The sequence below is a fragment of the Chiloscyllium plagiosum genome, chromosome 9 (assembly GCF_004010195.1).
Source record: "Chiloscyllium plagiosum isolate BGI_BamShark_2017 chromosome 9, ASM401019v2, whole genome shotgun sequence".
Lineage (NCBI taxonomy): Eukaryota > Metazoa > Chordata > Chondrichthyes > Orectolobiformes > Hemiscylliidae > Chiloscyllium > Chiloscyllium plagiosum.
Window position 1 is genome coordinate 74,202,801 of NC_057718.1, and position 26,267 is coordinate 74,229,067.

Below are 26,267 nucleotides of genomic sequence, written 5' to 3' on the forward strand. Positions count from 1 at the left end.
CCCTCACCTTGACCTCCTTCCACCTATCGCATTTCCAACACCCTTCCCCCAAGTCCCTCCTCCCTACCTTTTATCTTAGCCTGCTGGGCACACTTTCCTCATTCCTGAAGAAGGGCTTATGCCCGAAACGTCGATTCTCCTGTTCCTTGGATGCCGCCTGACCTGCTGCGCTTTTCCAGCAACACATTTTCAGCAACATCTATGTAAGGCTTTTCTTCACCCTTTCAAGTGTAACAACATCTTTCCTCAAGCATAGAAATCAGAATTGAACTCAGCAGTCTAAAAGTGGCCTCACCCAATGCACTCTACAGCGCAACATAATGTCTTAACTCCTACATTAAGCGCACTGATGCCAAATGTCTTCTTCACCACCCTGTTTACCTGCAACTCCACTTTTAAGGAACTATGTCAAGAGTGTGGTGGTGGAACAGCAAGTCACGCAGCATCCGAAGAGCAGGAGAATCAACGTTTTGGGCAAGAGTCCTTCATCAGGAATGAGGATGGGAGCCTCGGAGGTGGAATGATAAATGGGAGGGGGTTGAGGCTGCGGGGAAGGTAGCTGAGAGTGCCATAGGTAGATGGAGGTGAGGGTAATGGTGATAGGTTAGAGAGGAGGGTGGAGCGGATAGATGGGAAGGAAGATGGACAACTGGGACGAAATGGAAGTTTGAAACTGGGTTAAGCTGAGGGGAGGGAAATGAGGAAACTAGTGGTCCATATTGATGCCGTGTGGTCCATCCCTGTTCCCTTACCACTCAACGCTTGGAGGAAGAACACCTCATCTTCCACCTTGGGACCCTCCAACTCCATGGGATCAATGTGGATTTCACCAGTTCCCTCATTTTCCATCCCTCCACCTTATCCCAGTTCCAACCTTCCAACTCAGCACTGCCCTTATGACCTGTCTACCTGTCCATCTTCCTTCACACCAATCCGCTCCACCCTCCTCTCTGACCTATCACCTTCACCCCCACATCCATCTACCTATCATATTCTCAGCTACCTTCCCCCCAGTCCCACTCCCTCCCATTTAATTCTGTACCCTCTCAGCTCACAAGCCTCACTCCTGATGAAGGGCTCTTGCCTGAAATGTCAATTCTCCTGCTCCGCGGATGCTGCCTGACCTGCTGTGCATTTCCAGCACCACAGCCTGGACTCTGATTTCCAGCATCTGCAGTCCTCACCTTCTCCAAGGTGCGAAGATGATCTATGATAGAGTGATGTGCTCTTCCTGTCAGATGTGGGAGTTTAGGGAGAGTTTCTTTGTTACTAATGATGTTGTCTACAGGAAGTGTGTTTGGTTGCGAGTCCTATCAGATCGCATGGCTTGATTGGAGTGGCAGTTAGAGGCAATGAGGAATTTACAGGAGCTCGGGAGTGTGATGGATGGCAGTTATAGGAAGGGAGAAAAACCACAGATAGAGTCAGGTAGATTGGTTATCTCCAGGAAAAGCAGGACAGGGAGGCAGGTAATGCAGCCGTCTCTTGTAGCTATCCCCATCTCAAACAAGTATGCTGTTTTGGAAAATGTACGGGGTGATGAACTCTCAGGGGAATGTAGCACAAACAGCCAAGGTTATGATACTGAGAATGGCTCTAATATAATGAGGGGTATGTCAGGTTCCAAGTGATTGATTACGATAGGGGACTGTCTAGCCAGAGGCACAGATAAGCATTTCTGCGGCCGACAGCGAGAAATCAGAATGCTGTATTGCTTCCCAGGTGCCGGGATCAAGGATATCTCAGAGACAGTGCAGAATATTCCCAAAGGGAAGAAGGACCAGCAGGAGGTTGTTGTCCACATTGGAACTAACAACATTGGAAGTGAAAGGATGAGATTCTGAAGGGAGAATATAGAAGGTTAGGCAGGAGTTTAAAAAGGATGTCCTTGAGGGTAGTAACATCTGGATTACTCCCCGTGCTACGAGCTAGTGAGGGTAGGAATAGGAGGTTAGAGCAGATGAATGTGTGGCTGAGGAGCTGGTGCAGGGAAGAAGGGTTCATATTTTTGGATCATTGGAATCTCTTCTGAGGTAGACGTGACCTGCACAAAAAGGATGGATTGCACCAGAATTGTAAAGGGACTAATATACTGCCAGGGAGATTTGCTGGAGCTACTCAGGAGGATTTAAACTAGTAAGATGGCGGGTGTGGAGGTGTGGGTGGGACCTAGAAAGATAGTGAGGCAAGAGATCAGGCTGAGACTGGAATAGTTGGGAAAAGGAGCAAGTCAAACAGTCAGGGCACACAGGAATGAAGCAGAGAACGAGGTAGGACTGATAAATTAAACTGCATTTATTTCAATGCAAGAGGCCTAACGGAAGGCAGATGAACTCAGGGCATGGTTAGGAACATGGGACTGGGATATCATAGCAATTACGGAAACATGGTTCAGGAATGGGCAGGACTGGCAGCTTAATGTTCCAGGATACAAATGCTACAGGAAAAATAGAAATGGAGGCAAGAGAGGAGGGGGAGGGGCGGTTTTGACAAAGGATAACATAAGTGCTGTATTTAGAGAGGATATTCCTGGAAGTACATCCACAGAAGTTAGTTGGGTGAACTGAGAAATAAGAAAGAGATCATTATCTTATTGGGATTGTGGTATAGAACCCCCCCTCCACCACCACCAACAATAGTCAGCAGGATATTGAGAAACAAATCTGTAAGGAGATCTCAGTCATCTGTAAGAATAACAAGGTGGTTATGGTAGGAGATTTTAACTTTCCACAGACTGGGACTACCATCGTTTTAAGGGTTTAGATGGTGAGGAATTTGTTAAGTGCGTATAAGAAAATTTTCTGATTCAGTATGTAGATGTATTTAATACAGATGCAAAATTTGACCTGCTCTTTGGAAATAAGGCAGGGCAAGTGACTGAGATATTGGGGGGGGTGGGGGGAACTTTGGAGCCAGCGACTATAACTCAATTATTTTTAACGTAGTGATGGAAAAGGATAGACTAGATCTAAAAGTTGAAGAAACAAATTGGGGGAAGGTCAATTTTGGCAGTATTAGGCAGGAACTTTCCAAAGTTAATTGGAGGCGGATGTTCGCAGGTAAAGGGACGGCTGGAATATGGGAAGCCTTCAGAAATGAGATAACAGAATCCAGAGAGAGTATGTTCCTATTAGGATAAAAGGCAAGGCTGTAAGGTATAGGGAATGCTGGATGGAGAAATTGAGGCTTTCTTCAAGGAGAAGAAGGAAGCATATGTCAGGTATAGACAGCAGAGATAGAGTGAATCCCTAAAACAGTCTAAAGGCAGAATGAGTATACTTAAGAGAGAAATCAGGAGGGCAAAAAGGGGACGTGGGATAGCTTTGGCAAATAGGGTTAAGGAGTATCCAAAGGGTTTGTATAAATACATTAAGGACAAAAGGGTAACTAGGGAGAGAATAGGGCCCCTCAAAGAACCTGACAAAGGGTTCTTGCCCAAAGCGTTGATTCTCCTGCTCCTTGGATGCTGCCTGACCTACTGTGCTTTTCCAGTACCACACTCTCGACTCTGATCTCCAACACCTGCAGTCCTCACTTTCTTCTTTCAAGAAACTATGTTTTCAGACAGGAAGTCCCACAGTAATGTGATAATATCGGATCATCTGTTTTATGTAATACTAGTAAGGAAGAAATATTGACTCAAATGCTAAAGAGTATACTCCTTTCTTTTCCAAGTGGGCATGTCTTGTGCCCAGCTGAGTGAGAGTTGGGCAAAAAGTGCAGAGTCTCCTCTGGCCAGAGCGAACTGCTGCCAATCTCCAAGTTTAAGTCATTGTCTAGTCCACTGGCAAGTCTTGACCAACTGCCCATGGCTATTCATTTAATTTGAGAAGACTATTAAGAAAATTAGGGGAAAAAAGACATACTAAACAAAAAGACACTAACTGTGTCCCTTTGTGAATATTTCTCTCACACAAAGCTAAAATGGCATTTTCCACAGGATGATAGTTGTGCCTGGCTAACTGAAGTGAGTATTCTACGTGTCAGCTGTTGCATCTCAGCACTGTTTTCCTGGTGCTGGGATCAAATTTTTGAAATAAATAGCACAGAGGTTTCCACACAAATGTTTCTTACCATGGCTTCACAAATTAAATTCCCCATATTGCACTCACGATTCCTGCATTCTTCTCTTGTTCCGTTCAGATAAACCAGTGTTTTCCCAATGTATTCCTTTCCAAAGCTCGCAAGTGCTTTTTTCCAGCTGTTTACATCAGCCAGTAGCACTTTATCTATATGTAAGGCAGGAGACAAAGGGTTAATGCCTTTCATTGGATTAAATAATACCTTAATAGTTTTTCCTACTGTTTGAAAAATTAACTGGTATTTGTATTTATATCATGCCTCTAATTGGTAAACGTCCTGGGATTTCACAAAGCATTATCAAACATCAAATCACAATGAAATATTTGAACCAAAAGCTTGGGTCAAACAGCATTGCTTCAAGGTGTGTTTTAAAAGGAGGAGCAAGAGATGGAAAAAGTTGGAATTATTTGGAGAAGAAATTCCAGAACTTCGGGAGGCATCTGAAAGCATAGCCACCAATGATAGAGTGATTAAAATCAGGGATGCATGAGAAATCAGATGTAGAAAATTGCAGAGCTGTCAAAGTACCACAGAATCTTTTATGGCCAGGCCAGATGATGCTTTTCTTTCATGTTTCTTCTGATATCACTGTGTCCTGAAACACTCATACATGTGTCAGTGAGTACCGCACTCACCCTCTGAGAAGGTTCAATTCCAGGATATTGACAGAGAAGTTAAGGCTGACACTTGGTGCAGTACTGAGAGAATGCTGCACTGTTGGAGGACTGTTGGTCTTTTGGGTGAGGTATTTAACTAACGTCCCATTTATCTATACAGATGAATGTAAAAGAATGCATGACAATATTTTTGAAGAAGAGGCACGGAGTTTTCCCCAGTAGTCAATTAAAAGATTGCAATCCAATATGCGGACTGCAAACTCCCAGAAACAGCAATGTTTTTACATCACAACAGTGACTGTGCTTCAAAGTACGTTATTGACTTTAAAAAAAAACATGTGGCTGAATCCAATGTCGAGATTTTCGGAAGGTTTGTCAGCACGAGGCCAAGCAAGTTCTCTCGCTGTATCCCACCAAACTCACCATTGTCAACTCTTCCTCAAGGCATCTCTCACATTTGTTTTCCTTGCTTTTCACAGAACAACTTGCCACTCAGCAGATAACTGCTGAAAAATAGTTCCTGTGCTCATGCTATCTTTAAAACACTGCAGTGAATTTGGGCAAGCACTGACATTCCAAAGTTGCCTAGCTCATTTAAGGCTGGATCCACAAGGTGGCAGAGAAGGGGAATATGGGAACATGACTCATCATAAGGGACCTAGAGATGCTGATGGATAGGGTGATGCAGAGGAGGGCCATCCTCTTCTTAGAGGACTGTCAGAGGAGGCCATGTTGCCACACCTTGCCAGTCAGCTTTGAGGTTACTGCCCAGGTCAATGCCATCTCAGTGGTGCAGAACAGAAGTCAGTAGCTCTGCCAGAATAAGTGTCATATTCTTCTCGCTGCCACCTCTGAGGCACTATCTATAACATCTTCCCTCACTGCTTTTACCCAGTCTCCCACAACAGTAACCCTGCAAGTCCTCTATGCTGCCTCTTTTATCCCACATGTTCCAGCACTCATAGCCATGTCTCCCACGAATAATCACACTTATTCACTGTCTTATTCTCATTGCAGGAGAAGACAGCCCATAACAGGATACAAAGATGCCTGATGGGTCAAGAGGTACCTGACATCAGGCTCTGTAGCCACTAATAAACTGTAAGATGTAGGAGCAGAAATAGATCAATCAGCTCATCAAGTCTTCTCCACCATTCAATCAGATCACAACTGATCTGAAATCTTCAACTCCACTTCTCTGACTTTTCCACACAAGCCTTGATTCCCTTACCAACTAAAAATCTCTCAGTCTTGAATATACATAATGACCCAGCCTTAACAACCTTTTACAGTAAAGAATTCCACAGATTCACCACTCTCCAACAAGAAATTTCTTCTCATATCTATTTTAAAAGGACGACTCTTTTTTGTGAGATTATGCCTTCTGGTTCCAGATTCTCCCACAGGGAAAACAACATTTCAGCATCTAATCTGTCAAGTTTGTTAAGTGTGTTCAGGAAAGTTTCCTAAAGCAGTATTTAGAGGCTCCTACTTGGGAAGGGGCAAGACCTGTTCTACTCTTGGGAAATAGGGCAGGACAGGTGATGGAGGTGACAGTGGGGGAGCACTTTGGGACCAGTGGCTATAGTTCTATTAGTTTTATAATAGTTATGGAGAGGGACAAAACTGGTTCACAGATTCAAGTTCTAAATTCGGGCAAAGATAAATTTTGCTGGAATTAGACAGGAGCTTGCAGGGGTTGATTGGTTTGTTTGCAGGCAAAGAGACCTCTGGCAAGTGGGAGTCTTTTAGAAGTGAGATAGCTACAGTTCAAAGTCTATATGTTCCTGTGAGGGTGAAGGGCAAGGTTGGTAGGAATAGGGAACCTTGGATGACAAGCGATATTGAGACTTTGACCAGAAAAAAGAAGGCATGGCTCAGGTACAGATCAAGGGAACCCCAGGAGGTATACAGAGGATATGAGATAGCCTTGGCTGAGAAGATTATGTCAAATCGAAAGAGTGTTCTTTAAGTACATTAAAGGAAAAATAACAAGAGAGATTATAGGACCTGCCAATGAGCAATGTAGACATGTGTGCGTGGAACTGCATACATGCAGGGCAAGGTCCTCAATGAATATTTCTCCTGTGTTTACTGTGGAGAAAGACATGAAGACTTCACGTGGTAGTCGTAAGAACTTGGCATACTGCTGCATGATGGGATACTTGACCAAAGTATAAGGTATCTTGGCTCTCAGGCTCGCAGCTATAGTGGAAAAATACTTCCAGAGATAAAGACTGAGATTGTGTAACTATAGTTTGATGAAATATAGGGAGTGTACGTAAACCTTGTTAGTTACTCTGTTCTTGAGCAACATTGGGAACAAAACGGCTCTGTGCTTATCTTTATTTTGAATTATTGTACTGAACATTCCTGAGATGTGGAATGAAATCAAAGTTGTTTGTCTCATTGCATAAATGTAGGCTGAATATTCTGCTTGAGAGAGTGCTGTGAGACAGTGAAGGCTGTAGTAGCTTCTTTGAGAATTCACAAAAAATAAAGCTTCTTGAATCAAATCTCAAGTCTCAGACTAAGTTATTTTCTTGATACTTGGGAGTTGGGGAAGTTAGTAGTGATGTCTTGGGAACAATCCATAACATAGTAGAGGAGGTGTTAGACATATTCGAATGTATGAAGATGGATAACTATCCTGGTCTTGACCACATATTTCGAAGAACACTACAAGAGGCGAAAGAAGAAGTTGCGGAAGACCAGGGAATTTTAGATGAGTAAGCTTAATATCTGTGGTAGGTAAGTTACTTCAGAAGATTCTGAAAGACAAGTTCTTCATGCATTTAGAAAGACAAGGTTTGATTAGGAGTAGTCAGCATGGCTGTGTGTAGGAGATCATGCCTTATAAATTGGTTAGAACTTAGAACAATACAGCACAGAACAGGCCCTTCAGCCTACGATGTTGTGCCGAACATTTGTCCGAGCTTAAGCACCCATCCATGTACCTATCCAATTGCCGCTTAAAGGTCGTCAATGATTCTGACTCTGCCACTCCCACAGGCAGTGCATTCCATGCCCCCACCACTCACTGAGTAAAGAACCTACCCCTGACATCCCCCCATATCTTCCACCCTTCACCTTAAATTTATGTCCCCTTGTAACACTCTGTTGTACCCAGGGAAAAAAGTTCTTTGATTGATGAGGGCAGGGCAGTACACAGAGGCTATATGGATTTCAGTAAGGCCTGTGATAAGATTCCACATGGTAGGCTGCTTTGAACGGTTAGATTGCATGGAATCCAGGGGGAGCTGGTAAACTGGATACACAATTGGCTTGATAGCAGGAAGCAGAGGGTAATAGTGGAAGATGCTTGTTGGACTGGAGACCTGTGACTAGTGGAGTGCATCAAGGGTCTGGGCTGGGCTCATTACTGTTAGTTATCTATACTGATGATTTGGATGAGAATGTACAAGGCATGATTAGTAAGTTTGCAGATAACATTAAAATAGGCGGTATCATGGACAGTGTGGAAGGTTGTTAGAAATTGCAGCAGTACCTTGATCAGCTGGGGAAGTGGGCCCAGAAATGGCAAATGAAGCTTAATATAGAAAATTGTGAGGTCTTGCATTTTGGACCTTAATGGTCCAAATGGTAAAGGGTAGGGCCTTAAGGAGTGTAGTGGAACAGAGAGACCTTGGAGTTCAGGTGCATGGTTCTCTGAAAGTGGAGTCACAGGCAGACAGGGCAGTGGAGAAGGCTCTTGAGACACTGGCCTTCATCAGTCAGGACACTAAGTATAGAAGTTGGGAAGTTATGTTGCAGTTGTACAGGACATTGGTGAGGCCCCATTTGGAGTATTACGTTCAGTTTTGGTTACCTTGCTATAGGAAGGATGTTATTAAACTGGAAAGATTGTGGAAGAAATTTACAAGGATGTTGCCAGAACTAAGGGTCTGAGTTATCAGGAGAGGTTAGACAAGCTAGGGCTTTTTTCTTTAGAGTGGGGGAGACTGAGGGGGGATGTTATAGAAGTATATAAGATCATGAAAGGCATGGATAGGGTGAATGCACTCAGTCTTTTTCCCAGGGTTGGAGAATCAAGGACTAGAGGCATCAGTTTAAGATGAGAGGGGAAAAATAAAAGAGAACCTAAGGGGTAACTTTTTTTATGCATATGGAATGAACTGTCAGCAGAAGTGGTTGAATACATTAACAACATTTTAAAAGGCATGTGGACAAATACATGGTTCGGAAAGGTTTAGCAGGATATGCAGGGAAATGGGGTTGGTGTGGATGGACATTTTGGTCAGCATGGACCAGTTCGGGCTGAAGGGCCTGTCTACATGCTGTAGGACTCTGACTCCATGATACTCTGACTCTATCTTCTAAACTCCAATGAGTACAGGGCCAACTTATTCAACCTCCCATTCAGACAATCCCTGCAAGCCTGGGATTGCCTAATGAACATTCTCTGAACTCCCTCTTATGCTGTTATAAGGGACAGAAAACTGTTGACAGTAATCCAGGAGTGGTCTGACTAGTTCCTTGTATAGTTTTAGAAAAAACTCTCTACTTAATATTCTATTTTTCTTTGAATAAAGGCCAACAGTCCATTTGCCTTCCCAATTATTTGATGAACTTGGAAACTAGCTTTTTTAGATTCACGGACAAGAACTCCTAAATCCCTCTGTTCCATAGCTTTCTACAGTCTTAGCAGTCAGGAGTTTCATCCAAATGCACAGGGGCTCAATGTGTAGATAGGCCACCAAGACAGATGGCCACATTGGATTTGGTGCTTGGCAACGAACAAGGTCAGATGTCAGATCTCTCTGTGGGAGAGCATTTCGGTGATAGTGATCACAACTCCCTGACGTTTACTATGGAGGGGGAGAGGAACAGACAGTATGGGAAAGTATTTAATTGATGGAGGGGGAATTACAATGCTAATAGGCAGGAACTGTGGAGCAGAAATTGGGAACAGATATTCTCAGGGAAATGCACAACAGGAATGTGGAGGTTCTTTAGGGAGCACATGCTGTCAGTGTTGGTCAGTTTTGTCCCACTGAGGCAATGAAGGGATGGTAGGGTCATGGAACCTTTGGTGACAAGGGATGTGGAACATCTAGTCAAGAGGAAGAAGGAAGCTTACTTAAGGTTGAGGAAGCATGGATCAGACAGGGTTGTGAAGGGTTACAAGGTAGCCTGGAAGTAACTGAAGAATGGACTTAGAAGGGGGCATGAAAAAGCCATGGCGATAGGATTAAGGAAAACCCCAAGGTGTTCTACACTTTTACGTGAGGAATAAGAGATAGCCAGAGTGTGGGTAGAACTCTTCAGGGATATTGGTGGGAACTTGTATCGGAGGAGGTATGCGAGGTCCTTAATGTATAATTTGCTTAAATATTCATTAGTGAGACTGGCCTTGTTGTTTGTGAGGACAGCATGAAACAGGCTGATATGCACGAACAGGTTAATATTAAGAAGGAGGATGTGCTGGAAATTTTGAAAAACATGAGGATAAGTCCCCTGAGATACACCCAAGGTTACTACTGGAAGCGAAGGAAGAGATTGCTGCACATTTGGCGATGGTCTTTGCATCCTCACTGTCCACTGGAGTAGTACCAGATGATTGGAGGGTAGCAAACGTTATTCCCTTGTTCAAGAAAGGGAATAAGGATTGCCCAGGAAATTATAGACCAATCAGTCTTATGTCAGTGGTGGGCAAATTATTGGAGAGGATTTTGAGTGACAGGATCTATGATTACTTGGAAAACAACAGTTTGATTAGAGATAGTCAGCATGGCTTTGAGATGGGCAGATCATGCCTCACAAATCTTATTGAATTCTTTGAGAATGTGACAAAACACATTGATGAAATTAGAGCAGTGGATATGGGTGTCTATAGATTTTAGCAAGGCATTTGATAAGGTTCCCCATGGTAGGCTCATTCAGAAAGTAAGGAGGCATGGGATACAGGGAAATTTGGCTGTTTGGATACAGAATAGGCTGGCCCATAGATGACAGAGGGTGATAGTAGATGGAAAGTATTCAACCTGGAGCTTGGTGACCAGTGGTGTTCTGCAGGGATCTGTTCTGGGGCCGCTGCGCTTATGATTTTTATAAATGACTTGGATGTGGAAGTGGAAGGGTGGGCTAGTAAGTTTGCCAATGAACTGAAGGTTGGTGGAGTTGTGGATAGTGTGGAGGGCTGTTGTAGGTTGCAACGGGACATTAACAGGATGCAGAACTGAGTTGATAAGTGGCAGATGGAGTTCAATCTGGAAAAGTGTGAAGTGATTAATTTTGTAAGGTCAAATTTGAATGCAGATTACAGGGTTAAAGACAGGAATCTTGGCAATGTGGAAGAGCAGAAAGATGTTGGGGTTCATGTCCGTAGATCCCTCCAAGTTTCCACCTATGTAGATAGGGTTATTAAGAAGGCCTATGGTGTGTTAGTTTTCATTAGCAGTGGAATTGAGTTTAAGAGCCGTGAGATTATGCTGCAGCTCTATAAAGCCCTGGTTAGAGCACACTTGGAATATTGTGTCCAGTTCTGGTCGCCTCATTATAGGAAGCTTCAGAGAGAGTGCAAAGAGGATTGACCAGGATGCTACCTGGACTGGAGGGCATGTCGTATGAAGAATGGAGCTAAGGTTTTTCTCATTGGAGCAAAGAAGGATGAGAGGTGACTTGATAGAGGTTTACAAGATGATGAGAGCCATAGATAGAATGGATTGCCAGGGACTTTCTCCCAGGGTGGAAATGGCTATCATAAGGGGGCATAATTTTAAGGTGATTGGAGGAAGGTTTTGGGGAGATGTCAGAAGTAGGTTCTTTACACAGAGAGTGGTGGGTGCATGGAATGTACTGCCAGCAATGGTGGTAGTCAGATACATTTAAGTGACTCTTGGATAGGCACATGGATGAAAGTAAAATGAAGGGTACATAGGTTAGTTATTTCTTAGAGTTGGATAAAAAGTCAGCATAACTTCGAGGGCTGAAGGGCCTGTACTGTTCTACATTCTATGAAGAGAAGCAGTGGCAGTGGCATGTGAGAGATGATGGCTATCCTTGCCCAGAAACTAGATCAATGCAGCCAGTCAAGTGACAGTCTGGCTGCCTTCATGGACAGGTTGGCTACTGCCATGGAGAGCCAGGCCCAGTGATCTACTGGACAGCAGAATTTATCTGCACTCTATCACCGCACCCATTGGTCTCCAGGACCAAAGGCATGGCAATAGGGGGACTGGGAACCTTGACCAGAGTCCAGGCTCCCTTTCCTCACAAGGAGTCAGGGCACTGCCAGGAGGCACCCAGCTGGATGACGAACCACACTGGTAAGATGACCCTTGGTGTATCTGGTGCATCTAGACATGAATGGCCGCAGGGTCATCCTGCCAATACCACAGAGCCTACAGCACAGCAGTACTCTTTCCCCTCCCCGACTCCAGCTATAAATGGGAGAGAGAAAAAACAGAAAAACAGTTATTGAGGGTGCATTGGTGGCACAGGTGAAGAAGGTTATCTTATTTTTCTAAATGCGTACATATATATCATTGATTGTAACTTTCAGGAATCTGTTTGAGTCTCTTTTTGTAAGTGCTTGACACATTTTCACAGCAGCTCACAGCCAATCAAGATGGACTGATGTTTGTGTTTAGCTACAACCAGAAGAACAAGCTACAGGCACCACATGACCTTCTTGAATGTCCGGAATGTTTGGGTCCCTCTGTGCACACAGGTGTTGTTGCCAAAGAGTTGCCCAGCAGCAGCTGTGGCAGGGAGGTGCCACCTTCGAAAAGGGTCAATGGTGCAGAGTAACCAGCAAGTATGTTTCCTACTGGTCTTTGTGCTAGACCTTTCAGGGGTGTATGACCAATGTTGTTTCCACTTTAAAAGCCCTCTAAATGGTGTGTGGTGCAATCCCTCCCTCACAGGTCGAATCACTTATCCCGCTCAATTCAATTGTGGTCGCAGCCATTTTCATCCCATTGCACACTCTTGATTTTCAACATGATGGGATGTGACGGTGAGCATTCCTTTCTCAGCACCTCCCAGCTGTTTTGTCTAGACTGTATACCCACGCAGCTGCTCCAGTGTTTTATACACAGCAATCGGTGTTGGCACATCGATCTCAAGATTGACCTTGCATGGCAGCGATTTCCAGAACTGCATGGGCTTTAAGGCCTCCAGAGGTGAGTAGAAAATTAGAAGGAATGCTGATCACAGACTCACACTTCCCAATGTCCCCATGCAACCTGTCTACATTCATTTACACCATCAATTATCATGCTCCCTGTGCTAGCAGTGCATTTTTGAGTAACAAAGCAGCTTCCTAAAACTGAAGTCTGTCTGTTCCTTCAGAAAGACCATTCTGCATTGGAGTAGAAGGCGGTATTCTTATAACTTATCCACTTTGTAGTAAGCAATAATAATTTTGTCTGAATTGACTCCATCCTGTCAGGTCCCTGGCACTATTTTATAAATAGGTGGGATTTCTTAATCTGGCCAACAACTATCCCACAATTGATACCCCAATGTAAAGTAAGTACTGTAAGAAATAGAATTCAAATATGAAGAGAAAATAAAATTACATGGTTTATCCCAGGAGGACCATTATTAAATATAATAACTGGATGTAAAACCGAGGAAAATTGAAATTTCCCAGGTGACAAAGTCAACCCTTCTCAAATAACAGGAGAATTGACGTTTCGGGCATAAGCCCTTCTTCCTGAAGAAGGGCTTATGCCCTAAACATCGATTCTCCTGTTCCTTGGATGCTGCCTGACCTGCTGCGCTTTTCCAGCAACACATTTTCAGCTCTGATCTCCAGCATCTGCAGTCCTCACTTTCTCCTCCTCAAATAACATTCAACATAAAAGATTCAGCATTTAAATCAGGTCTGATTGAATTCTTTCAATTATGCTTTGTCATAACTCAAAACGCATGACTTTGATAAGTTGCTTCAGAAGCTCAAATATTTTGATGCAATGAATAATTTACCAATGAAATGTGCACTTGTCACATTACCTTGAGCAATACTGCTGTCTAACAGTATTGGATTTCCCTCAGCTTTGGTCACTATTCCCATATCATTGAATGTAATTTTTAGATGTCCAAGGTATTTTCCATATGCATAGGCCTGTACCACAGGGACATTTCTGCCATCATCTGATTTTACCCAGTAAGGATATTCACCAACAGGGATATTATTAGAAGGAGGCGTGCCTGTGAAGTGAAAGCAAACATTGCAATCAGTTTAGCAGACAGAAGCAGCAAAAATTAAGATCTATTATTAGCCTTGTATAGTCTGAAGGTTTTACCACACATTCAGCTCACCAAGCCTATGTTAGTTCATTAAAATGCAGCAGACTTTATTAGCTGGCACTTATGGAATCAGGAGTATGCTGATTGTTCAAAAGGTCCACACAATCAGTACAAAATCACACACTAAATAATATAAACAAAAGGCAGGGTGTATACATATTTAAAACTTTACTTACAGAATAAATCACTTAAATATAGTTCAACTTTGTCTTAAATAAAACTCACCAACAGAGAGCCTTCTCACTCGCACCCTCAACAGAGATCACAATAATATAGTAAACTTGCAGAATTTCAGGTATATAATTTTTGTTGGTTTATTCAGAGTGCCAGTTCGTTCGGTGCCGGTTAAAACAAAGTTTGCTGTAAATATTCAATTATTTTGTGATCCTGCTGTTGCCCAGAGTTCTGCAAACTTCTTTCATTTTTAAGTGGAGATACATTTCCTTTTAAAAGTCACTAGTGAACCTGCTTTCATTACCTTTCTGGCAATGCATTCCTGATCACACTAGCTCTGTGCAAGAAAAAAAAACTCTCATCTTCCCTGCCTTTTTGGCCATTATTTCTTACTTCATTCTTGTTCTCAGTTTTTTTTCTATTTTTTCTGTGCATGTGGGTCTCTGTTAATTAAGGTTAGCATTTATTGCCTATCTTTAATTGTTTTTGAACTGTGTGGCTTACTAAGCTGTTTCAGAGGGCAGGAAAGAGTTGACTCCAATGTCAGAGTCGTACAACATAGAACAAGCCCTTCAGCCGATTGAGTCTGCTGTGGTCTAGAGTCAAATGTAGACCAGACAGGGTAAGGATAGGAGATTTCTTATTAATGATAAGATATTAATGAACTAGATGGAGATTTACGACAATCAATGATAGTTTCTTGGATGCCACATTGAAATTAGCTTACAATTCTAGGTTTTATTACCAACCATCCTAACGATAGAAACATTTTCTATCCATCCAATCAAAACTTCGGTCCCTTTAGCCTACTCTGCCATTTAATAGGATATGGCTGATTTGACATTTCTTACATACAATTTCCTCACTTTCCCCATCTCACCACTGAACTAAAGGCACGGGATGGCTGAGTAACCAGGGTTATATATTTGGGCGGTTGCTTTACCCGAAACACTAATCAGGTAGTGTCTCCCACCCATCCTCCTCCTCTAACCAAAAACAAACGTTCTGTGTGCCGATTTGATAAGGTTACTAGCTTTTTTCAGTAATTCCTTTGGGAATTTAGAACAATGGGAATGGAGGTTGGAGCAGTTGAATGCTCCTTCTGTAGAATGTGGGAGGCAATGGTCACCGCTAGTGTCCTTGTTGACTTAAACTGCAGGAAGTACACCAAACTCCAGCTCCTTGGAATCGGTATTAGGGAAAAGAAGCTGGAGCTGGATGAACTAAGGATCATTCGGGAGGCTGAGGGGATAATTGAGAGGAGTTACAGGGAGGTAGCCACACCTCAGGTACAGGAAGAAGGTAGATGGGTTACAGTCAGGGACAGAAAGGGAACAGGCAGACAGTGCAGGGATCCTCTGTGGCCGTTCCCCTCAATAACAAGTATACTGCTTTCGATACTGTTGGGGAGGACGACTTAACAGGAGTAAGCCATGGAATACAGGTCTCTGGCACAGAAGGGAAGGTGGGGAGAGGAGTAGAGCATTAGTTATTGGGGTCTTCATAGTTAGGGGGAAAGATAGGAGGTTCTGTGGGAACGAGAGAGGCTCACGGTTGGCGTATTCCCTCCCAGGTGCAGGGTCCATAGTGTCTTAGATCGTGTTTTTAGGATCCCTAAGGGGGAGCAGCCTCAAGTCATGGTCCACATAGGCACCAATGGCATAGGTAAGAAGTGGGATGGGATGTAAGGCAGAAATTCAGGGAGCTAGGATGAAAGCTTAATGCCAGAACAAACAGTGTTTTATCTCTGGTTTGTTACCTGTGTCACATGCTAGCGAGGTGAGGAAAAGGGAGAGAGAGGAGTTGAACATGTGGCTACAGAGATGGTGCAGGAGGGAGGGATTCGGATGCCTGGATAATTGGGGCTCATTCTGGGGTAGGTGGGTCCTCTACAAACAGGATGGTCTACGCCTGAACCAGAGAGGTACCAATATCTTGGGGTGGGGGTGGGGGTTGCTAATGCTCTTCAGGCGGATTTAAATTAATTCAGCAGAGGGGGGATGGGAACCTGAATTGTAGCTCCAGTGTACAGGGGGTTGAGAGTAGTGAGGTCATGAATAAGGTTTCAAGGTTGCAGGAGTGTACCAGCAGGCAGGGTGTCTATTTCAATGCCAGGAGCATCTGGAATAAGGTGGGTGAACTTGCAGAATGGGTTGGTACCTTGGTCTTCGATGTTGTGGGCATTTCAGAGACATGGATAGAGCAGGGACAGGAATGATTGTTGCATGTTCTGGGATTTAGCTGTTTCAGTAAGAACAGGGACGGTGGTAAAACAGGGGGAGGTGTGGCATTGTTACTCACGGACAGTATTATGGTGGTAGAAAGGACGTTTGAGGAGGACTCGTCTACTGAGGTAGTATGGGCTGAGGTTTGAAACAGGAAAAGAGAGGTCCCTCTGTTGGGAGCTTTCTATAGGCCTCCAAAAAGTTCCAGAGATATACAGGAAAGGATTGCAAAGATGATTCTGGATAGGAGTGAAAGTAACAGCATAGTTGTTAGGGGGACTTTAACTTCCCTAATATTGATTCAAAATGCTATAGTTTGAATACCTTAGATGGGTCAGCTTATTCCCAATGTATGCAGCAGGTTTCCTGACACAGTATGTAGATAGGACTGCAGATGCTAGAGATTAGAGTTGAGAGTGTGATGCTGGAAAAACACAGCAGGTCAGGCAGCATCTGAGGAGCAGGAGAATTGACGTTTTGGGCAGAAGCCCTTCCTGATGAAGTCGATTCTCCTGCTCCTCGAATGCTGCCTGACCTGCTGCGCTTTTCCAGCATCACACTCTCGACAGTATGTAGATAAGCCAATAAGAGGCAAGGCCACATTGGATTTGGTACTGGGTAATGAACCAGGTCAGGTGTTAGATTTAGAGGTATGTGAGCACTTTGGTGATAGTGACCACAATTCAGATAAGTTTACTTTAGCATTGGAAAGGATTATAAGAGATAAGATTTATAATCATCCAGAAAGGAATAATTTGATTAGGGATAGCCAGCATGGTTTTGTAAAGGGTAGGCTGTGCATCACAAAGCTTATTGAAGTGACAAAACAGGTGGTTGAGGGTAAAGTGGTTGATGTGGTATATATGGATTTCAGTAGTGTTGATAAGGTTCCCCACAGTAAACTATTGCAGAAAATATGGAGGCATGGGATTGTGGGTGATTCAGCAGTTTGGATCAGAAATTGCTAGCTGAAAGAAGACAGAGGGTGGTGGTTGCTGGGTGGTGGTTCATCCTGGAGTTCAGTTACTAGTGGTGTACAACAAGGATCTGTTTTGGGGGCTCTGCTGTTTGTCATTTTTATAAGTGACCTAGATAAGGGCGTAGGATTATCGGTTAGTAATTGCGGATGACACTAGAGTCGGTGGAGTTGTGGACTGTGTGGAAGGATGTTGCAGGTTACAGAGGAACATAGATAAGCTGCAGAGCTGGGCTGAGAGGTAGCAAATGGAGTTTAATTTGGAAAAGTGTGAGGTGATTCAATTTGGAATGAGTAACAGGAATACAGAGTACTGCGCTAATGGAAGATTCTTGGTAGTGTGGATGAGCAGAGAGATCTCAGTGTCCATGTGCATAGATCCCTGAAAGTTGACACCCAGGTTGATAGGGTTATTAAGAAGGTATAAGGTGTGTTAGCTTTGATTGGTACAGGGATTGAGTTTCAGAGCCATGAGATCATGTTGTAGCTGTACAAAACTCTGCTGCAGCTGCACTTGGAGTATTGCATAGAGTTTTGGTTGCCACATTATAGGAAGGATGTGGAAGCTTTAGAAAGGGTGCAGCGGAGACTTACTAGGATGTTGCTGGGTATGGAGGGAAGGTCTTATGAGGAAAGGCTGAGAGACTTGAGGCTGTTTTTGTTAGAGAGAAGGTTAAAAGGTGACCTAATAGAGGCGTACAAGATGATCAGAGGTTTATATAGGGTGGACCGTGAGAGCCTTTTTCCTCGAATGGTGATGGCTAGCAGGAGGGGACATAGCTTTAAAATGAGGGGTGATAGATATAGGACAGTTGTCAGAGGTAGGTTCTTCACTCAAAGAGTAGTAAGGGCGTGGAATGCCCTGTCTGCAACAGTAGTAGACTCGCCAATTTTAAGGGCATTTAAATGGCCATTCGATAAATACATGGATGATAATGGAATAGTGTAGGTTAGATGGACTTCAGATTGGTTTCACAGGTCAGCGCTACATCAGGGGCCGAAGGGTCTGTACTGCGCTGTATTGTTCTCTGTTCTATGTTCTTTGACAAATAAAAAAAAATAACTTGGCCACATTACTTAAGTGCTTTTCATGATGCATTGTTCCACAGTCATAGATGATTGTTTCTTGATTGATTTTCTAAAGATGTTGATCAGAGTCACCTCTTCAGTTTACTCAATAATACTTATAATTTAGTTTTGTCTTCTCTGAGCCTCCAAGCTTTTCTCATGGGAGGTTTTTTCTGAAACAGTCCAAAACCTAATTCAAATTCGGATCACTCTCTGACAGACAGACCAACCATCAGCTCTATGAATTCCCAGTAACCATTTAACATCTGCCGTCTGCTTGAGCATAAAATATTTTCCCAACTTGCTGGAACCAATTCCCAGGTACTGACCTCACTAATATCCAACTTTTGCTATCTGTTTAAACAGAGTCATCTTCCATGGTGATAAAGCATTTGTAGAACCTTTTGATCATGAACCAACTTGCAATTAACTTCCAGGCCTGGCCTCAAGTATAAACAAAAGCTTGTTTGGTCTGTTTTCCTTTTAACATAAACTGTTACCCACAGTGCAAAAGTCATATTTAGCTCCCAGGTCATAGTTTCAAACCAAATTAAAAAAGGAATAAAACAGAACTACTGAAAAATCTTTTTGGGCTTTAACAATCATGTTCATGTTGTGCAGCACTATCAGAATGCGAAATGGGCCCATTTTAAAACAAATCAAGCAACCCTAAATTGGCATTCATGACACTGTGGGCTATCAGTATTCAACCCATAATCTGTAACCTCATTGCGTGGCATATTCCCTCACTACACCATTGACATAAAACTGAGAGTTCAACCGTGGTTAACTGAAGAGGGCAGGACAACATGCCAGAGTAGCATCAGGCTTTACTTAAAATATGTTATCGTGGTGCAGCTGCAGTACAAGAATATGTGCATGCCAATCAGCAGAAGCACCATGCAATGAATTGGACCAAGTGATCACACAACCAACAAATCAGATTCAAGCTCTGTAGTCCTGTCATGAAAGATAGTGGATCAGTGGTGCTGGAAGAGCACAGCAGTTCAGGCAGCATCCAACGAGCAGCGAAATCGACGTTTCGGGCAAAAGCCCTTCATCAGGAAGAAAGTGGTCAATTAAACATACATTCTAAGTAGGAGGCTTCTTAAATATCCCCATCCTGAATAATGTGGGAAAGTCCAGGAAGAGAAATCATGGGCCCTGGTGCTTCACTCGTTTCTGTGACCCAGTTTCATTGGTTGAGAAAACATCTTGGCTTTTCTACATCATGCCTCTACTTGTTAAACCCATTGAAAGCTCAGGCCTCTGTTTAAAACGTTTTCATACTCATCCTTTCCCACTGTTTCACATTCTCCTCGTCAAGTCTCTTTTGTAACTTGACTCCCTCCACCAAAGCTTGATTATCTCACTCTCATTCTGACTGCCTTTTTCAGTTGGGTGCACGCAGGTATTTTCAGGAAGTGCTACACCAGGACCAAACTCATCAAGATGGGTGAACCTCAAGAATGCCCTGGGGATAGAACTGAGGCACTTGGCTTTGCTTTAATGTATCTTGTGTTGCAGCCAGATCAGAACTGAAGATTTCACAAAAACAGAATAGTCCTCATTGAAGAGCCATGTATAAAATATGAGGTAAGTGAGGTAGGAGAGACTAGTGAATCTGGCACCTCAGACTGAACCAATGAATGCAGCTCTTCAGAAAAACAGTGACCATTTGGACAAGTTGCACTGCATTTCAATTTGGATGCTATCCGTGCCTGATTGGGTATTGGCTACGAATCTCTGGCCAAAGTAGTCAATGCAACCAGTGTCCCCAAAAACACAGTCCCTGATTATAATGCCTTCCTCTCCAGGGACTTGGCTAAGCCCAAAATATCAGTGCAAAAGACAAAGCTGAAGGATCTGCAAACATGAGATGTTGGCATGACACAGAACACAGGGGGCTAACACCTTCAACATATTGTCAAGCTATCACCATTGTTAACAGCTAACCCGAGAATGCAATTTTAAAAAAAAGGGTTTTGTGATTTACACAAGAAAGAAGTGAAACTATCACTGTATTCTAACAGATGAAAGGCTTAACAGACAATCAATTTTTCAATGTATAATTTCAGTTACATCACACTGCAAATTTTGCTATAAATTCTGTGTTACGATCAAGCCCTCCACAATCACCTGATGAAGGAGCGTTGCTCCAAAAACTAGTGTGCTTCCAATTAAACTGTTGGACTATAACCAGGTGTTGTGTGATTTATAACTTTGTACACCCCAGTCCAACACCGGCATCTCCAAATCATGACATTCAGATTAGTACATAATTAATCTCAGCCTCCTCCCAGCATCCCAGATGCAGGTCTTCAGCTATTTTTATTCACTCCACATAATGTCACAAAGGCTATAACCTGCCAAAAGTACTGAAGACTTGTCACCAGAACTAGCTGGACCACAACTAAGCTGTCCCAGGACTGCTCTAACATCAGCCTCTACCCAGCAATGTGGAAAGCTACCAAGATATGTCCAGTCCAAATAAATGACAGATCAAATCCAGCCAATGCTATCACAAAAGTCTACTCTTGATCAAAGCAGTGGAAGGTATAATCAAGAGTGTTACCAAGCAGCATTCATTCAGCAATAACCTGCTCACTGACACTCAGTTTAGGTTTGTATAGAACCACTCTACTCCATCATATTGCAGCTTTGGTCAAAACATAGTCTAAATAGCTGAACTCATGATAGTGAGTGCTCTTTACATTAATGCAACATTTAATGGAGTGTGGCATCAACAAATCCTAGCAAATCTGCAGTCAAAAGCCTCATGGTTAAAATGCCCCACTGCTGGGAGTCATTTCTCGAACAAATGAAATTGATTGTGAGTATTGGAGGATAATCATCTCAGTTCCAAAACATCTCAGCAGGAATTCCTTAGGGTGATGTCCTCAGCCCAGATATCTTCAACTGCTTCATCAATCACCTTTACATCATTATAAAGTCAGAAGTAGGGATGTTTACCCACGATTACAGAGTGTTCTTCTCTTGACAATCAATGGTGTTAATACTGCTGAATCCCCACTTTTTTTTTTAGATTACATTAGATTACATTACAGTGTGGAAACAGGCCCTTCGGCCCAACAAGTCCACACCGACCCGCCGAAGCGAAACCCACCCATACCCCTATATTTACCCCTTGCCTAACACTACGGGCAATTTAGCATGGCCAATTCACCTGACCCTGCACATCTTTGGACTGTGGGAGGAAACCGGAGCACCCGGAGGAAACCCACGCAGACACGGGGAGACCGTGCAAACTCCACACAGTCAGTCGCCTGAGGCGGGAATTGAACCCGGGTCTCAGGCGCTGTGAGGCAGCAGTGCTAACCACTGTGCCACCGTGCCGCCCACTTGTCCTGGAGATTATAATTGACTGGAAACTGAACCAGTCACATATAAATACTGCGGCTACAAGATCAGATCAGAGGCTGGGACTTTGTAGCATGTAACTCATCTTCCGTTTCCAAAGTCTGTCCACATTCTACAAAGTGTATGTCAGGAACATGATGGAATTTTCCACACTTGCCTGAATGAGTAGAACTCCAGTAACACTGAAGAAATTCAACACCATCCAGTAGGAAAGTAGCCTACTGTTTTGCATCCTATTCACCACCTTCAACATTCACTTTGTCCACCTTCAACAGTGACAAAAACGAACAACATCTCCCAAGCAGTGCAGAAACTCACCCAGACTCCTGTTACAATACCTTTCAAATCCAAGAACTCTGCTACTTTGAAGGGCAAATGCAACAGATGCATATAGAACATAGAACATAGAAGAATACAGCGCAGTACAGGCCCTTCGGCCCTCGATGTTGCGCCGATCCAAACCCACCTAACCTACACTAGCCCACTATCCTCCATATGCCTATCCAATGCCCGCTTAAATGCCCATAATGAGGGAGAGTCCACCACTGCTACTGGCAGGGCATTCCATGAACTCACGACTTGCTGAGTAAAGAACCTACCCTTAACATCTGTCCTATACCTACCCCCCCTTAATTTAAAGCTATTCCCCCTTGTAATAGCTGACTCCATAGGTACACCACCACCATTTGCAGGTTCCTCTCCAGGTCATGCACCATCCTAACATGGACATATTGCTGTTCCTTCATTGTTGCTGGATCAAAATCCTGGCACACTATTTCTAGCAGCATTGTGGGTGTCCCTACAGTCCAAGGACTTCAGCGGTTCAAGGAGACAATTCATGATCTCATTTAAGGCCAATTAGAAGTGGACAATAAATGATACCCACTTCCTGTGATGGAATCAAAAACAAATTTGTGGGCAAGTCATCCATATTCAAGATACACAATTGGCTGGTTATGGTCTCTGCCTGTAGCTCTGTGCCTACTGCAGCCCTCCCACAGCATCCCTTTTGCTCCTCTACAAGTTTTGTGCTCACATGCATTTCTTGTGCCTCCTGCACCTATTTCTCATCTGCCACCTCATCTTTTCTTCACTGGAGGATGCATCTCCAACTGAAATTACTATCCCCATATTCCATGAACAGCAATGCTGCAGTGATCACAGAACTGTTATTGTGCAGAAGGCAGCTAATCAGTCCATTGTGTCTGCACTGACTTTCCAAATGAGCATCTCTCTTCATATATTACAAAATCTACCAGCTGGCAGATGGTACAACATTTAAGAGCCTGGATAACACCCAGGATTCTAGGCTTTCAAAGAGATTTTTAAAATTCATTCATGAGATGTTGGCATGACTGCCCATCCCAAATTGCCCCGAAGAAGGTGGAGTTCATCTGCCTTCTTGAACCATTGCAATCCTTAGGCTGTAGGAACACCTGCAGTGCTATTAGGAAGGGAGTTCTAGGATTTTGACCCAACAACACTGAAGGAACAGTGATACATTTCCAAATCAGATGGCTTGGAAGGAAACAGCCAGATGGGGTGTTCCCAAGCATCTGATGCACTTCCCCTTATTGGGAGTAACTGTTGCAAGTTTGGAAAGAGCCTTGATGAGTTACTGCAGTGCATCTTGTAGTTGCTGTTGGGGAGTTAAATGTAGTAGATGGAGTGCTTTGTCCTGGATGATATTGCATTTCTTGAGGAGTTTTGGAACTTCATCCATCAATGTTTAGAATTGCAAAGCGTCTTGATAAGGTAAACCATAAAAATAACTTTGCTGAACTGTTTGCTGAGTCACTAATGAAAGGGTGTAAATTTATGGTCAGAGTCCACTATAAATCAACAAATTAGGAGATTTTATTTTATGTAAGGTATAAAATGTAGCAGTATATACAGGGGTCTAAGCAAAACTTATGGTCTCTTTTAAAAGTAAAGTGAGTAAATATTTGCAAAAGAAAAATGTGAGGAAAAGGCAGATGAAGTAGACTGGATTAAAAGCTGACTGAGGTAGTACAGCTGAGTATCGTATCGAAAAATTCCATGATTCAACAAATGACTGGTGTGGAAGACTTGCCTATTGTTTCTAATGTTGATATCCATCTTCTTGGTTACTAGTAACTTATAGAAGATAAACTAAAAAGACAAAATGAAAGTGCTAGTGAATAAGGCACCAAACAGGGATCATTGTTTGTTCTGTGGCACTCAACTGAAAGATATTTAAAGCTTATCATGAGATACATCAAGTGTAACTGCCTGACTTTGGAGTTCATTCAGGGACTTTCATCTCCTTCCATCCCAAAGCAGATATTGGAGATTAATGTCTGACCTTGCATCTCAGAATTTACACTAGTTGCTTTCATATGGGGAATTAAATAATTACCCCTATAGCTTAAGGCGTGTCTACTGATCATGACATTTCAACTAATGTTGAATTAGGCTGACTACATAAGAATGATCAAGGTGCAATTGGGTGATATTAAAAACAACATATTAAGTGGAATGTGGAATTTTTGTACATGGGCTTTATTACAGAACGAGTTGTTTTAATCTAGAAAGTACTGTCTAAAATTGTGATAGGGAGAAATTCAATAATCTCAAAAGTGAATTTGCAAGCGTCTTGAAGGCAAATAATTTTTTGGGATCTGAGGGAACAGTAAGGGACTGGAACTAACTGGAGATCTTTTGAACAGGTGGTATAGGCACAATGGACAAATCCTTCAAATTATTATTTCAATGCAATTGATGGATAGAATTAATTCAAAAGTTTACCTGTGTAAAGAAAAGTGTTGGAATGTCCTCCCACTACAACATCAACACCTCTCACTTTCTTTGCAATCTGTTTGTCTGTCTCAAAACCTGAATGACCAAGGGCGATAATCTTGTTAACTCCAAGAGTTGTGAGTTTGTTAACTTCACGCTGCACAGCTTCAATTTCATCCTCGAAGGTTAGGTGTGGCCCTGGAATATATGTTAAAAAGAATTGGTAGCTAGTTCAAAGCGCTGTAATACTGAACCTCATCTTCAATTGGTCCCCACCTGGACTTGAAAGCATTGGGGTTTCTTTGGTGGTGTATCCAACCACACCGATCTTTTCCCCACCAACATTTAGGATCACATATGGTTGATAGAAGCCCGTGATGCTTGGTGATAACTGCTGATCTGTTTTTATATTTGCACTCAGCACTGGGAAAGTAACATTCCGAAGAAAGGGGTACAAAAGGCCATCCACACCATTGTCAAATTCATGATTGCCCAGTGCCTATGGAAGAGAAGAGCAATTTAGTTACAAAGGTTCAAATAAAGAGAATATATTCATTCAGGGAATCAAAAATGTCTTGACCATGAAACTAGATCCCACATTTTTCTAACTTTTTTGATGACTAAAAACTTTGCTTAACTTCTTAATGTTAAACAGTCAGTGCAAGTAGAGAAGGTGGTGTGGTTCTGTTTGAATCATATGCCGATCTTACAATAATTCACAGAGGAAATTGCAATGAAACTAAAGTAGCTTGTAAATGACACAAACATTGGCCAGAAAGACATGTAGGATATGCAGCTAACTAGTTCACTTGAGCCTGCTCCCACCCCTCTTCATTTAATTATCAACATCATCTTCCTTTTTCTTACTTGATCTTGAACTTGTTTGTTTGGATTAGGAATTGGCTGGATGGAAGAAGACAGAGGGTAGTAGTTGATGGCAAAGTTTCTTCATGGAGTGCCGTCACTAGCGGTGTTCCGCAAGGATCTGTTTTGGGACCATTGCTGTTTGTCATTTTTATAAATGACCTAGAAGAGGGGTTAGAAGGTTGGGTGAGCAAGTTTGCGGATGATACGAAAGTCGGAGGAGTTGTTGACAGTGAGGAAGGATGTGGCAGGTTACAGCAGGATATAGAGAAGCTGCAGAGCTGGGCAGAAAGGTGGCAAATGGAATTCAATGTAGCTAAATGTGAGGTGATTCACTTTGGGAAGAATAACAAAAAGATGGGGTACTGGGCTAATGGTCGGATACTTGGTAGTGTGGATGAGCAGAGGGATCTTGGTGTCCATGTACACAGATCTCTGAAAGTTGCCACCCAAGTAAATAGTGCGGTGAGGAAGGCATATGGCGTACTGGCTTTTATTGGTAGAGGAATTGAGTTCCGGAGTACTGAGGTCATGATGCAGTTGCATAAGACTCTGGTGCGGCCGCATCTGGAATATTGTGTGCAGTTTTGGTCGCCATACTATAGGAAGGATGTGGAGGCATTGGAACGGGTGCAGAGGAGGTTTACCAGGATGTTGCCTGGTATGGAAGAAAAATCGTATGAGGAAAGACTGAGGCACCTGGGGCTGTTTTCACTAGAGAAAAGAAGGTTTAGGGGTGACTTGATTGAGGTGTACAAGATGATTAGGGGGTTAGATAGGGAGCTGAGAGAATGGGGTGAGAGAGCAGGGTAAGAGAGGGGTGTGAGGGAGAGGGAAGAG

At 43.0% G+C, this 26,267-nt stretch overlaps 1 protein-coding gene across 1 annotated transcript in view; it reads right to left on the reverse strand.

Moving 5' to 3' along the window:
* The window catches only part of nt5e (5'-nucleotidase, ecto (CD73)), an 84,988-nt gene that overhangs the window by 22,475 nt on the left and 36,246 nt on the right, over positions 1-26,267 (reverse strand). Inside the window, exons 2-5 of the mRNA XM_043696234.1 lie at positions 24,840-25,062; positions 24,573-24,761; positions 13,683-13,880; positions 4,075-4,229 (exon numbers count right to left, since the gene is read on the reverse strand). Coding sequence (XP_043552169.1) covers positions 4,075-4,229; positions 13,683-13,880; positions 24,573-24,761; positions 24,840-25,062 — 765 coding nt within the window. The remainder of the gene's footprint in view (positions 1-4,074; positions 4,230-13,682; positions 13,881-24,572; positions 24,762-24,839; positions 25,063-26,267) is intronic.